Genomic DNA, 16018 nt, shown 5'->3' on the forward strand with positions numbered 1-16018 from the left:
GATTTGGTTTTGTTTAAGAAGAACACATAAAGTTTCTCACCTGATGTTTATTGCAAAGACTGCTGTTTTACAGCAATTGCAGTTTTAATACTGCATTTCCCCAGTTACTATGGCAACATTTAAGAAAAAAAGGGGGACTCAGGTGCCTCTAAATCTTCAGAGAAGTATCAAGTAATTTTAGTTTAACATGTAATATTTATTTTCTTCATATACATTGATCATGGTAAAATATCATCAAATTAGTGACTGATATCTCCACCTTGGTGGTTTGCTAGCGTACACAGATTTTTTTCAAAACTCAAATTTGTTGGCAGGCTAGCTGCCTCCTGGCTAACTGGCTTGGATCCTCCTACCCACAAAGCACCTTTTTCACACTTAACATGCTTCTCTTCACATTATAATATTATTATTTTTTTTATATTTGAAAATTCTAAAAACACAATTGCAAAACCTATTGAGAATCTGTATAGGCTGCTTTTGTAATTAAAGAGAGAATTGCCCCTTTAGCTGTATTATGCAACCCAAATGCTGTTACGATGAGTTATGGTGATTTCCTTGCAGCAAAAAGGCAAGGATGGAAAATAATATGCTTTGTTTAAGAGGAGTAGAAATATATCTTGTTTATTGATGAGGTAACTGTTTTGAAAGGATGAAATCATCACGACGAAAAGGTTTTTATTTTGCAACCAGTCAGTGATGTATTATGCATTCATAATGCTTAAAGAAGACTTTCGTGACAGCTGTAGACCGACTCAATTTGTCAATTCACCGAGCAGGAATTTTTAAAATACTTCCCCTTTTAGTAAATTGGCAGTTAGAATCTGAAAGACTGGTCATGAAACTGACTTTCACTCAAAACTCAGTGACGATCAGAGCATGCAGCATGTAGAAAACTGACAAACAAAAAACTTTTAGGCATGTTTTTCAGTTTTCAAAGGTCTTTTGTTCTGGAATCTCCCCTCCCTGCAAGTATCACAGGAATATGCAGTGAAAGTATTTTTGAATGTGCCATTCTGTTGTCAGGAAGCTTTCGTTTGATTATAAAACCTTCTTACAAATCACAGTTAATATTATTAGTTCCAATATAGCTTGATTTTTTTTAGAATTTAATGATTAATATACATATATATACATATATTTAGGATTAGCCTTTTGTGCCTTATTCTAATGTATACATATAAATTTGGTTCCAGAATTAATGGACTCTTGTACACTATTATAACATTTAAAAATATTTTTAATTATTCTCAAGATCTTAAAGTAAAATACATAATAACATAAATTATTATGGATTTTAGAATATCTGTTTAGATATGTTGTTGTTTGATATATATACAGTACCTACAGTACAAACACAGTCCTGTTGTGGGTGTGACCATGTGTTTCCATTACCTTTCCTAAAATTGCTAACAGACTCTTGATTCATGCTTCTTTATATTTGTGGGGCTGGTTTTAAAGCTTTTCATTCAAAAGTCAGCTGTTTGTGCTGTAAGATCCAAATATCAGGCAACAGCTTCACCAGAAGTCGTTTCACAACAAGTACGAAAGTTTTTTTTTCTTACATTTTTTGCAAGTAAAAGTCTTAATTAAAACGGCAACTAGTTAAAATGAGTTATATTTGAATCTTAGGTAAACTTTTTTTTGCACAACAGAAACAAGCATTTCAACTTAATTTGTATTCTCTGTCTTTAAACACACACGCAGGCTCAGGCATTCAACTGATGTGAAAAATGTATCCTGGATTCTAATAGCAAAGTTGTATGTTTGCCAAGGTGCATGTGTGTCCTCAGTTCACCCTGCTACCCATATGGTTTTCTACAAGTCATGGTGAGATCACTGCCTGGTGGAAGGGGGGTGGGGTGGGGCGTGTGTCTAAAGAGCGTCTGAGTAAAAAGTAAAAGAAAGTAACCGAGTAAAAGAGTAACTTTAAAAAAAGATTTTTTTTTTTACTGAGAATAAGTTGCTCTGAACTCCCTGCTCTTATCTTGGCTTCAGGAAGACTTTTAAAGCCTTGTGCCAGTAAACAGCGCTCACAGCAGCCAAAATGTTAAGATCATGCACAGTCTCACTCAAGGTACATTGGTATGCACTGTGAAATGGGTACACAATAGTATTTGTGTTGCGGTTTTATCACAAAACGAAGATTGTTGCAACCTTCAAGTATTTCCACAGAATCTAAAACTGTTTTTTTTTTTTTTTTATTGAGTAAGTCATACATTTTTGAAATACAGACTGCAGGAATTAAGAAAATACATTTTATCTTTTTATATAGAAATCTTTTTACATAAATTTTTCTTTTTGAATCGTCTTTTTTTTTTTTTTCGTTTTTATCCTGAAAACGAAGGGAATATCTGCTCTGATAATGTCTGCAGTGTTCTTTGCCCTGAAATTGACCTTAGATTCCTTCAAAGAGCTGGAAACCATTATAAAATTGGCTAAAAGCTTATTGCTTTAACAACTACGAAACAAATGTTTTTTTCTCATGACTTTTGGTCCACATGACAAAGGAAAACCATGCGTAACCTGTTCAACAACAAACAAATGGCAAAACAAATTTTCAGTATTATCTAAAGTTGCTGGGCTTGTTTCACAATAGATTTGACATTTATAAGCGATAAAGGAAAAAAAACATGATGGGATTATTCTGTTAGCACCAACTCTAGTTAATAAGTCGTGCATTACATTTCAAACACAGATGCAGTCCATGTGTCAGGCTCCATGAGATGTTTTGGTGGTTAGCACACCAATGTAATAACTGTCAGTTATGGCAACAGTGACACTGTTTTTGTTTTTTCACTTTATTGAAAACTTAGAATAAAAGACCATGCGGTAACTTCTAGCTTCTATGTAAACTAACAATACATTTGTCTTTTATAACTTCTGTGAATAAGTTAACTGATTTGAATGCATTTCGACAAAATGCCTTTCTTGGCCTGAGACTGTACTGGGCTCAGCATTCATTCATTCCTTTTTTCATATGTTTTCATATGTGCTCCTGTTCAGGGTCAGTCCAGCGTATCCCAACGTGCATTTAGTGGAAGGCAGGGCAACACCCTGGGCAGGTCACTAGGCTAACACACACACAAACACAGTAACACACTCACAGGAATTTGTCATTAAAGATATACTGTTCCACTGACTTAACATAAAACCCTCTGTTGCATAAAGATCAGTTGGAAATCAAAATCAAAATCAAGTGTAACCCTCCCCTGCACCGCTTGCTCTAACCATGACAGTACAAATGACTTAGAAGTAACACATTTATGATAGGACCTGCCGAAAATACTCACAGCCATGTGGCATGATTTTTATAGTAATGTTACCAGAAACAGCTGATGAGCTTAGGTTACACTCTAGGGCTTATGAGCTATAGATTGTTACCATCAGAGATGATAATTCTGCTACATTTAAACAGACCACACTGACCAACAATTCATGTATATTAGTTAGGCCAAAAGGCCACGTGATTATCATAAGCAGAGTGGATGGGTGGTCATCCCTCCTCTTTGTGCTGTGAGGTGATTCTGTAGTGACTCTGCTTTTATTTGGTGCATAAAACAGATCAGAGAGTGGTGATGGTGAAAAGTCAAATAGATTGTGTTGCTGTTAGTGAAACATTGCATGGCAACAAACATTAGCCAGGTAAGGTAATGGAAACACAATACAAACCATCTGGGCTTTGCTTTTATTACACACAGCTTTGTACTACCAAATGTAAAAGTACTTAACATAAATTGTGCTGATTGTCCAGTAGAAAAACAACAATCCGACCATCACATAAATGTGTTTTAATCAATTTTTACTACTTAAAATATCATTTATCTTGTAGGAGAGACACCAATGTTTTTTTTTTGGGGGGGGGGGGGGGGGGGGGGGCTGTGGAAAACAGCAAATCAAATGAAAGGTAATGAAAATACCAGAAATGAATCCCTCTGCAAAAATAACACATAGTTCACTTTTAAGAGCTGAGCTACCAGTAAGTCCGAAATTGCTCAAAAAAAAAAAAAAGAGCTAACAAATACACAGCTGAAGAGGCATCACTTAAAAAGCACAATCTTTGTGTTTGCAACAGAGGAAGGTATTATTATCAGTGAAAATATATGATTATATTTGCACAGCGTGTACTATGCTATAGAACCACTATAACCACACCAACTCTCAGACTTAGCATAGGTTTTTCCCTGCAGGCTTTCTTAAACTTGATGGGTAACAAAAAGAGACTTTTGCGGGCAGATCTTCACGTACGCACAAAGTTACACAACGAACCACAAAGCACACCTTTAATTTAAGCAACAGCAACAACAAAAAAAAAAACTATCACAGAATTTCATTTTGAAAATTCTGGTTAAAATTGTGACGCGCATTTACAGTTTCCGATGCAAGTATTATACATGCTCATAATGAACGCTATTACTAATTTAGTTTTGAAAAATGTGAAGCTCTTAAGCAGTGTTACATGTGTTACATACTTTGGGTTTTACATAGATTATTTTTTGTTTGCAACTCTTTGTTCACTTCTTTTCATCAGTTTTTAGGGCTGAAGATGGTGAAGCAGAAAATATAGATTTCTCCAAAGATGCATTTATTAAGTAACAGTGTGTGCGTTACAGTATTCTTTGGATATAGTTTGCAGTTTTGCAAAATGAATCTACCTGTTTTAAATGCCCTACGTTAGCTGATACTTTCCATAGACCTTATTGTGCTTTTTGAAACCCTTTTTTCATTGGACTTATCTGCACATTCAGTCCACAGCACTGTAAACTGGAAACTGTACACTTCTCAAATTTCTAGATATTATCTCGTCTTCTTTTTGAATTTGTCTTTACTTGACACTATACTAAAATGGGGGAAATCTTTCATTTCTTGTGAAATTCTTTAGCTGGCTTGCTTAACAAGTTTGTCTTGCGACACAGTATTGTATGGATAAGGTTTCCTACTGTGAATTAGATTGCACCCCCGTCCCCATTGGATTAGGAGAAGACCTTACCTTTGTGCTGATTTCAGACTGTTTGACTATTGTACTCTGGTATGTTGAAGTCATCATATCTAACTCATGTTGCCCAGCTAATGTGCAGCCCACTGGACCAGAGATGCCAGCACTTGTTAAGTGTGGTGTGTATAGGGCACAGTGGTCGACAGTGTTTCGGCGTGTCAGCACTACACTTTTAGATGGGTCATATGTCAAATGAGCTGATGAGACACATATATATAATCTGTAATTACTACACAACAGCTTGCCAAACTATAAATACACTAAAATGTGCTAAAACTTGGTGCGGTTCAAAATGAGCACATAATATTTTTATTCAATCATCTGTATTTAATATCTTGTTCACATAATGAGCAGGATCTGTAGCTGAAGACAAACAATATGTTGAAGATCCGATTAGTTTACCTGAATAATGACTCAGTTTGATCTCAGCCCAGTGGCATGTGTATTGTTGTAGCCGTAGCCACTGGCTGAAGAAATATGTTGCATCATAAAAATCTTTTTGCAAAGTCCATTTTCGCCATTTCCTTTGCTTCTGTGTAGTTAACATGCAGCATGTTAACAGTTTTGCAGCATGTAATTTTTGTAGACTGGAAAACCCTTTTAAAAAGGCAAGTATTGAGCCTGCCAGGTTCTGGGAGAGAGGCTAGATTGCTGACCCTTGAAGCACAGACCAGCTAACAAAAAAAAAAAATAAAAAAAAAAGTGCAGGGTTGTGCTGAAATGCTTAAAGCACCCTTGTGCATTTGTGAAAGTTCAGCTCTGTGTTGGACCACCTCGACATTGGCTCGTGCACCCTCGTGCAGCTGCTGGTGAAACACATGGTACTGAACTTCTGAGGCTGCTCACTGCCACATTCACAAATGGTGAAATGAAGTTAATGCAATGTTGGTTGGTTACGTCAGATTTTCCTTAACTGACATGGTTGACAGGTTATGTGCAGTTTATAGATAATGTTATATGATGCGACAAACCATATGGTGAAATGTTTAGGGAAAAAAAATCGGATTGAATCTTAGCTTGATTCCAATTATAATCACCTGACATGTACACCTCATGTGTCTGGTTCCCTTATTTAAGACACTTTGCTTACCACATATATATGTGTGTGTGTGTGTGTGTGTGTGTGTGTGTGTGTGTGTGTGTGTGTGTGTGTGTGTGCGTGCGTGCGTGCGTGCGTGCGTGCGTGTGCATGCGTGATGTTTCTCAGTTTTATGTGAAAGTCAGCCTTGTATTTGGTTTGTGTGAGTGCCCTTTTTTCTGTTTCCTGAGCTCACTCTAAATACAGCATATATCAGAGTATGGCTTCATTCTGTCTGGTTAACAAACATTGTATACACTTAACCAAACATATCTAGAGGCTTTGCTGTTCTCTACAGTCTACAAACTGCATGCACATTAGCTTGAGGTCCCACAGTATCTTCTCACAATCCAGAACAGAGCATCTTTGTCCTGGTTTATCTCTCAAGAACAGAAAGTCAGGAGACGCTTGTTTTTCCTTCACAGATATAAAGGTGCTACAGCCCCTCTATGCCACACAGACCACTTGTTGAGATTTTGTTTACTTATACACCTCCCAGGTATAGAGACAAACAAAAAGAGAGACATATAAGGTGTGTGTTTGGTGTTTCTTGCCAAATAGAATTAATTAAGTGCTCTTTTATCATGATACACTGGTGATAGACAGAGAAGTCCTATACGAGCATCTGTGTAGGTTCATGAAGATCTCTTAATGGCCTGTGAGGTCCTTTTTTGGAGAGGCAAAATGTCCTCAACGTGTGTAGTAGCTGTAGAGAGGCAGTTGCTGTGGACACTTGTGCCTAAATGATAACTCTTGAATTTAGCATTATCTGCTTCGGGGGTTAGAGGTGTTTTGGAGACTATCATATGAGTAGTCAGATGGTTCTTTTTGGTCAAATGCTCATTAACAAAAGCGCAGCTATTTGCCAATTCTGAGATATTCTTGAAAGCGTCCTTTCCATCACCAAAGTGAGATACTGTGTTTATAATTTTAATGGTCAGAAGCCAACAGTGGCTGTCTGTTTCTTTTCCCCCCTCTGTGCTCTTTTAGGAAACTTGAGAAAATACATTAAGCAGCATTTAGTGACAGCACCAATTCGTGAACGTTTGTGTGGACTTTGCTCCAAAAAAAAAAAAAAAAAAGAAAAGGAATATTAGAAAAAGATTATCCTCCCATCTGGAAATGGGCAATTGCTCTGCTATGGATAACGGGTGGCGGTGGGTGTGTTTCTGACAGAAAATGACGAAGTTGAACAAGCTGTCCTGTCAAGAAATACTTTAACTGTCCTGTACTTGTGTAATTTTATTGTAGTGTTTATTGTTATTTCTTTGCTTGAGGAATTTATTTGAAAACTGCACATCCTGTCTCATTTGAAAGGCTTTCTGTGGAACTGAATGTCTTAGCGCATTAATCTGCTGTGCTATTTGAGAAATTTTGGTGGCAGTGGAATTAAACATGAAGAATTAGATTAAAATTAGAGGACTAAACAGTTAACAGTTTCAGTTAGAATATGGTGCAAGGAAATGCATAAACTTAATACACTTATTCAAGCAATCTCAGTTGAGCAGCGGTCATAACATTGCGCTGGTACTCTGTAATTACTTCACAATGCTTTGACCAAAGTAAGAGAGCCTTCGCAATGGGAAAACAATAGTGTTGTTGTGAATTAATGAAATGCTATTTTATGTTGTTTGCGTATTTTAAAACTGTCCCTGGTGGTGAGCTTAAAATCAAAACTGTAGTTTCGAAGGAAGAATCTCTGGTCCTGTGTCTGTGTTGTGGGTGAAGAGCCAGTTCAAAGTTCAGAAAGACATTTCGTGTGGTAACTGTTCAGATAGCACTTGGCTCACATGTAACTCAAGCATGTTACAGGCATAATCAGACGTTTAGACACATTTCAGAAGTATTTCACGGGTGATGTGCTGTTGCACCATACAGTTTCAGTCAAAGGAGAAAATGAAGTCAAAGGCAAAAAAAAAAAAAAAAAAAGTGTGAAAATCTTGGCTCAACTTGACAACAGCCTACGTGTGCTTGTTGATGATTTTCAGCGACTGCTAAAGGCAAATCAATTAAATCTTGAGAATGAGGTGTTTTCTGCTCTTCTCCTGAAGTGTGCATGAATTAGGTGCATTATTTACCTATTTACCTCCCTACATTATAAACTAACACCTGAATGTAATAGGAGACATGGCATTCTAAGTAACTCAGATTTAATCAGGCAACTCGGGCCATTGCTGCCAGAGATGAATATTCAGTTACCTAAAAGAATCATTTTTAATTGCGCAGATCAAAGGGAACCAAGACACAATAGCATTAGCTGAGGTTTAATTTGTTTAGTTCTGTTTTTCAGAAAAGTTTGATTGATCGCAGTGAGTTGTAGCTGTATGTTGTTTTGTCATAAGAGCGAAATGAATGTGCTGCGTCTTCATCCAACACACCTTCAATTATCACTCGGCAGATCAGCACCTCATCTCTTGATTATCCGTTAAAATTTCCCCCAGTGCGCTCGCTACACGTTTACATTGTGTACTAAATTGCATTAGATCACATATCCAAACCATACTATTAAAGCATGATTTCTGGTAGTTTATATGCTAATGCACTTGGGCTAAATGGATGATTGAAATTAATAATTACAATGTTGGACAGTGATCGTTAAGCAGTAGAGGTTTCAAACAAACTCAAACACAAATTGCTATTAATTAGACGTAACACAAAACACTCTTGATAAGTGCAAATCTGCCACAGATTCATGGAGATGCTGTATGCACATGCATGGACATGAGCTTTTCACAATGCCCTGTGGTCCTTTTGTCTCCAGATGTAAATGTACCAAGGGCCTTGAATATATGCTTGGAGTGTGTGTGTTGTAAGCAGTATTTGCATATTCAAGATGTATATTATTCACATGGCTGATACTGCTCCTTTCATTAGCACGCCTCTTATGTCTGTTCTCAACCCCATCCCCCATCCTCACCATTTTACCCCCCTCACCTTGATTAACTAATGTCCAATTCGATGCAGCGTATTTCATGAGCTCGTCACCTTATACAGGCAGCTGATTAACCTGGAGTCTGGCTGGTGAAGTTGCAACCCTCATCTCTCTGTCTTATACCCCCACCCACCTCCACCCCAACTCCCACACCCTCCACCCCTCCTCAGTCTTTGTTGTGGCGGCAGCAGCAGAGCATGCATTGCATTGGCGGTCTGAAGCATTGTGTCTGATTTCCAGCAGACAAACTGACCTCTGGGGATTTATTGACAGCAAACTCCACAGAGGCAGACACAGAGCTGGGAGCATGGAGGCAGCCGGAGAGGGGCGGAGGGTGTTGGGGAAGGTTCATAGGGAGGGAGGGAGGCAGGAAAGGAGGGAGAGGAGGGGGCACAGACTGAGAGACAGACAGATGGAAGGAAAGACGGTGAGAGAGTTTCAGCGTGATGAAACAGGAAACAGGTAGAGACACACTGAGAAACAGATCAATATGAGGGGGGAAAATACACGCCCTGAATTTTAGTGTAATTTAAAAATTTGTTGTTGTTTTTTTTGGTGGAGCATTAGGAAGTGAAAGAAAATGGCCGCCTCCTACAAGGATCTAATTAATTTTGAAGGATCATCAGCCCCTTTAGTCCAAGGCAGGGTACAGGAGGGAGGGAGGGAGACAGACCCCTGGGCTGATTAGAATTCACTGCAGGTAGGCGCTGGCTGCTGCTCACCCACTGTGTCACGGCTAAAATGGAATCACTGTTGTGAGTGGCAGTCTGGGCAACTGAAGCCTGCTTCCCTTGGCCTGCTCCTTTGTTGCCAGCATTCACCTCACTTTACCCCTTAGGCAGGTGGATTTACATGTCTGGATGGGCAAGGGAAGCCAGAGAGGGAACATATATGTTTGCATTGTCTAACAGTGGCCTCGAAAAAATCAGAATACAGTTACATCTCAAACTAACCCCTGCAAGCAAAGAAAAGGGGTCAGTTTCTGTAATGTATTCAAGCATTTTGGCACGTGTGTGTGTGTGTAGTACAACACAGAGAAATGATGATATCTTTTGGTGGTTTTCACTTTGTCTAAGTCAGTTCTGAAATATTGCAGTGACAAGGTTAAGGCAAGGGTTACGGTTCATGGGCTTTGGTTAGATATAGTTTTTGAGGTAGGTATTAGAACAAGGCTCTTTTTTGGGTTTCAGGCTTGTAATGAGGTGTTAAGTAAATGTCTGAAGGGTTTATTTAGGGTGATTGCAGGTTACTGTTAGAGTTATGTTTTAGAGGAAATGGTTAAAGTTTAATTTTAGATTAAGGGGTTAAGGATTTCAATGTAAAATACATTAGCTGTCCTGTGTGCGTGTGTGTGTGTGTGTGCATTTAAGTGCCAAAGAATGATCTGTCTCAGTATCGAGTGATCAGCCTCTGCTGCTAAACACGCTATTACTTGTCTATATCTAATCGTTTGTAATTTGTTAGTTGACAAGAACGTTTCAAGAAGACAAGCGCACATCTCATTGCCCGCTTTACGTCTCAAACTGAGGCCTGCAGACACAAAGCAGCCTGTGAACACTGCTGTGTCAGTTCATCACTATTACACTTCAACCCTTCAACTCTGGTTTTCTCCAAATTCTGCTTTTTCTGTCCTAAACTATAGATAGAATCATAATCTTAAAAGACTATTTGGTAGGCTTATTTATGGCCTAATTTCTGTTATCTGCTACCTTGGCACAGCAGATGAGACTTCCTCCTCTACCAGAGTCTGTGGAAAAAATGCAGAGGTCACTCGCTTAAAATCACACGATTTTCATCTGTGGATCTTGCCCCGGTGTTTCAAAGCGTGAGGCGTGTTCTTTGAAAGTACTTGAGATTTGTGAAAGAATAATATGTGTAAACACTAATGTGCAGGTCTGGTCAAATCCTAGCCCCGTTCTGTTCATTCAGAAACGCATTGTAGTTACTGGCATTTCACAGAGCACTTGATGTTCCTGTTCTAGCCAGCGTGACAGCCACTACACGTTTTTTTTTTTAAACTCAATTTCCCAAAAAAATTTCAAGAGTCACATTTGTAATTATGAAAACTCCTCATAAAGATAAATATTCACATACCAACATGCAGAGTGATAAGCTTTACTGGTGAAAATATTTGAAGGCTCTTTGACCAGTATGGGAGTAATATGTAAGATTTTTTTTTTAGAAGGGCATTTAGCCTTGATTCAGTTCATTGTTTTCAGTCTGCCTGACCTTAAATGATACTACGTATGCGCTTTTAATGTGGTCAGTTCTATGTAATTTTGTTTCCAGTTTTGAGGTCAAACTTATACTACATACTAATGTGTGTGTACAGTATAAGAGCAATTGTGTAAAGGCATTTTAGCGTCACCCAAACCAGCTCATCACATGCTTAATGTTGTTGAATGCCTTTCTTGTGTTTTTAAATGAATGCCTTGTGTGTTTAACATTTCTTTTTTTCTATTTCTTTTTTTTTTTTTCCAAATACCCATGTTCGCTCTCTGTCTGTATTGGACATTGTCTTGTTTAATTTGTGGATTTGAAAACGAAAACGGACACACACACATCCACACACACACACACACACACACACACACACACACACACACACACACACACACACACACACACACACACACACACACACACACACACGTGGTGATGAGTGTTTCTGCGACCTTTTCTAAAACATTTCTTCGGTGTAGATTTATAAGGAATTGAGTTCGTTTTTCTTTGGAAGGGTGTGGTTTTGTTGCCCAGCAGCTCAGATAACTGCTGAGAGAAGAAGTGGCTCCAACACCAATGTTATTTTCAACCTTGATTTGTAATTGGTGGTCATGTGCACACAGGAACGTCCATTCGTCTTGCTTTGAAAACTCTTCACACATCTGTTGCAGTGCGTCGGTGGCAGATATTCGTGTTACTGTGGCTCCTGGTTCATTAAGGGAGTGGCAATATTGACGAGGCAGTTATGTGGCATTAAGATTTGTCTTTGTCTTTTCTCCCCCCCCCACCCTCCACCCCCTCCCCTCCGAACACTGTGGCAGAGCAACACATGATTTGGACAGAGAGGACTGACAGCCTTGCCTAGCACCCGGCCTCTGATCAGCCATCTCCACCAGCAAACTGAAGCTTGACCCGCACTTCATCACCAGCCACACAAGCATCTTCGTAACAAAACATCATCTGACTGTGAGTACTGGACTGTTTCAGTATTTATTATCGTTTTATCCCCCTTTATGATTCAGTTAGAAATAACTTAGCTTGAAATAAACATGCTAACACTATCACTCTCCTTTTGTGGGACATTTTAACTAAATTGTACTTCATTTGGGTGCACAAATCTGTTACTATCTAATACAGTGTTATTATTAGTACCACTGTTAAATTTATTTCCATTCAATGTATAACTACCTCTCAAATTATGAATCATTCCCCCAAATATACAGTAGTTATGTGTTGATTCTGACATTTCAACACCAATATACTTTCATAAATACATTCATTATTCGTTGACATAGTCTAAATTCATTTTCACTCTCTCTCTATATATATTATATACATATAATTTTTTTTGTAGTTTCCAAGAAAAACATGAGGAAGTTTCCTTGGTTTAAAGAAAAGTGCTGTATTTAATAACCACTCAATTTAAGTCTAATGCTTTACTTAAATTATTCTCAAGTATGTTTATATGAGAAAGAAATTAATTTTGCAGCAGTTATGAAAACCCACAATTCGCACAATTCCCACACTAACTACCTGTCTGTTTTAGATTTAAATTATCATTTCATTTGACATCTAACTATGCAGGAAAGCATCTTAAGTTATCTTACACACTGATCTGCCGGGTCACATCTAGTGTATTCCTAGGATAGTTAGGAAGCGCCATCACAGTGAACACATGGCTAACAAAAGAGGCCTGTTGTCCTCTGAGCCCAGTGCACCACCTAATGGTGGTTGGTGGAATTTCAGAAACACACACTGTGAGAGAAACTTATAGTAATTAAATGGGAACCATCTTAATTGTCTTTCACCATGGCAATGTGGAATTTTTAAACCATGATTGAAGAGACGAATTTAGCTCAGATGTTGAAATGATTTGATTCTCATCTTAATGTTACGAGAACCACCATATCTGTACGATCACTTTAGGAGTCCCTCAGTGAACACACTTATGCTCTGCTCATAACAAGCACCAAGGACACTTATCATATCTTTAAATTAATTAAAGTAATTGTGATTGTGCTTTCTAGCATATACCCTGCAAAAAGGGGTTGGAAAAAAGACAATTTCCCTGCATGCAACAGAGCTTCTCTTTTGTGATTCATTTACTCATGACTATTCTAGCACATTATGTATATTTAACTATTCAATTTCACAGTTTTATTACTCCCAATATATCAATAATACTATAAACTAATACTGGATAATATATTGTCATTATATATGAAAAATAATCATCATTAAATCACCAAATCATCAAAAGAAAATCTTCATGTTGGGCATATTACTGGTGTGTTCCAGCCTGTTGAATGACGTATTGATAATGTGCGTCAGTGTTTTTAAGTCAGGTGTGTTGCTCCCTGCTTGCAGGTGACATCAGTTGCAAGGGGATGACCGAGCGCATTCATAACATCAATCTCCACAACTTCAGCAATTCTGTACTTGAGACCCTCAATGAGCAGCGCAACCGTGGGCACTTCTGTGACGTGACTGTTCGGATCCATGGAAGTATGCTGCGAGCTCACCGGTGCGTGCTGGCTGCTGGAAGCCCCTTCTTTCAGGATAAGCTGCTCTTGGGCTACAGCGACATTGAGATCCCTTCTGTGGTCTCAGTGCAATCCATCCAAAAGCTGATTGACTTTATGTACAGTGGGATTCTGCGGGTATCTCAATCAGAGGCCCTGCAGATCCTTACTGCTGCCAGCATCCTACAGATCAAGACCGTCATTGATGAGTGTACCCGCATCGTGTCCCAGAATGTGGGCCTGGCTGGGCCAGGGGGGTTCCCTGTTATACCAGGAGACTCTGGTCAGGAAACACCCCGTGGCACGCCAGAGTCTGGCACCTCTGGGCCCAGCAGCGACGCAGAGTCAGGCTATATGCAAGCAACATCACAGCAAAGCATGGATCGTGCATATACATCACTGTACACCTACCCTGGCCTCTCTCTGCAGAACGGCACCCGCGAGCGCCCCCTTTACATTAACCCTCTGTCAACAAATTACGATTCGACTCTCAGCACTCAGAAGGACCAGCAATCTCAAGATCCACCCTGGATAAACCGCATCCAGGAGAGATCTCAGCAGGTCGATCGCTTCATCTCCACAGCAGAGTCCACTCACTGCCGCAAGCAACCCCGACCGGTACGCATACAAACAGGAGGGATGCACATAAAGCAGGAGGCCGAAGACGAGTACAGCTGCTACGATAATTTGGGGGACTGCCAAGATGACACTGACCACACTGAGGGTGTAGAGAGTGAATCCAAGGTTGAAAGTTTTGACTCAGGGGTGAGCTCCTCCATCAGTACAGAGCCAGATGCTATGGAGCAGCAGCCGTACCTGACGAGCTTTAGCCGAGAGGGGAGCGGGGAAGGGCAGCAAGGTGAAGGAGCTCCGGTGCAGATAGAGGTCACTGACTCGTCCCCAGAGCAAGTGCAGGAGACAGAGGACGGGGACACATCCCACAGCACTAGTGACAGTAGCATGATGCAGCCCCTGCCAAACTCAGTCATGTCCCAGTCCCTGCCAAGTGCCCCGCACTACATGCGCCAGGCAGAATCACACACCAGCAATCTGAGGATGCCGCTCACCGTGACCAGCAATTCCCAAGTGATGGGCACTGCTGGAAGCACCTTCCTGCCCACACTCTTTCCTACACAGCCGGCTAGAGAAAACAAGTCTTTCCTTTACCTTTCTGGCCAGCAGCAACCACAGTTTGTGGCAGTTCCGCCCCCTGCAATGCCATCATTCCCGAACCCCATGTCGGTACCACAAGCGCCAGCTCAGCAGCAACAGGCTGCAGGAGGAATTGGTCAGGGGGAAAAGAAGCCCTATGAATGCACTCTCTGCAGTAAAACCTTTACTGCAAAACAGAACTACGTCAAACACATGTTTGTCCATACTGGTAAGTCGCAGAGTAAAGTTAGCAAGCTCAGTTAAGTGATTATATTATCCATTGTGATTCTAGGTAGTAGCTGTACTTCTATTACTAGCTAGTTACAGTCACTATAGATATATTTTTGGTGGGGTTTTGTCATTTGTTCACACTGAAAAATCAATGTGGAAACAAAGTTGAATTTAATCAGCAGTACATTTCCAAAGCTGCAGTTTACTGACACCCATATTCATCTTTTCCCCACAAGCGCAAATTAGTGTTAATTAATAAAAATTAGTACACACAACATATGGTGTATATTATTGTATAATATTTTAGCTATGTTATTGTACTGGAAAAGTGCAAAAACACAGCTTCAAAATCTACATTCTTTAGGTCACAGTCACCAGTATCTTTATCTTTTGACTTACAATGCCAGTGGATTCCTTGTGCAGCTCATCATTAAACTGTGCACTGCTTTCATCCAGCACTGACAGCCTTATCAATCCTGAACTGAAGAAATTATCATCACAGAAAGAAAGGATTCGATATTGTATAATTAGATGATCTCATAAAAATTGCCTACTCAAACAGCAATTATTATTCATTGGAATCCTTTGCTTGGCCAGAACCACCTCTTATACGAAGGCTATTTAAAACCAAATTTCCTGTTTTATTCACACAATTGTGTGGAGCAGAGTGATGACATATTGAAAAGGAAAGTCACTGATCGATCAATCACATGGACTAGATCTTAACGTCTAACAAAGAATTAACTGGAAACTAGTTTGCTATTTAAAAAATCGTTTTCGTCATTTAAGTGCTTTCTATGCAAAATTACCAAACATTTGCTGTTTTCTGCTTCTCACATGTGAGACTTTGATGCTTTTCTTTGCCACACATGATAGTAAACTGAATA

At 39.4% G+C, this 16018-nt stretch overlaps 1 protein-coding gene across 2 annotated transcripts in view; it reads left to right on the forward strand.

Moving 5' to 3' along the window:
* Positions 1 to 16018, forward strand: part of zbtb20 (zinc finger and BTB domain containing 20) — a 35028-nt gene that overhangs the window by 4333 nt on the left and 14677 nt on the right. For both annotated transcript variants that reach the window (XM_041051009.1, XM_041051008.1), the window contains exons 2-3: positions 12048 to 12192; positions 13594 to 15129. In XM_041051009.1, coding sequence (XP_040906943.1) covers positions 13614 to 15129 — 1516 coding nt within the window. In that variant the 5' untranslated portion in view covers positions 12048 to 12192; positions 13594 to 13613. The remainder of the gene's footprint in view (positions 1 to 12047; positions 12193 to 13593; positions 15130 to 16018) is intronic.

Source organism: Toxotes jaculatrix, chromosome 12 (assembly GCF_017976425.1).
Source record: "Toxotes jaculatrix isolate fToxJac2 chromosome 12, fToxJac2.pri, whole genome shotgun sequence".
Taxonomy (NCBI): Eukaryota; Metazoa; Chordata; class Actinopteri; family Toxotidae; genus Toxotes; species Toxotes jaculatrix.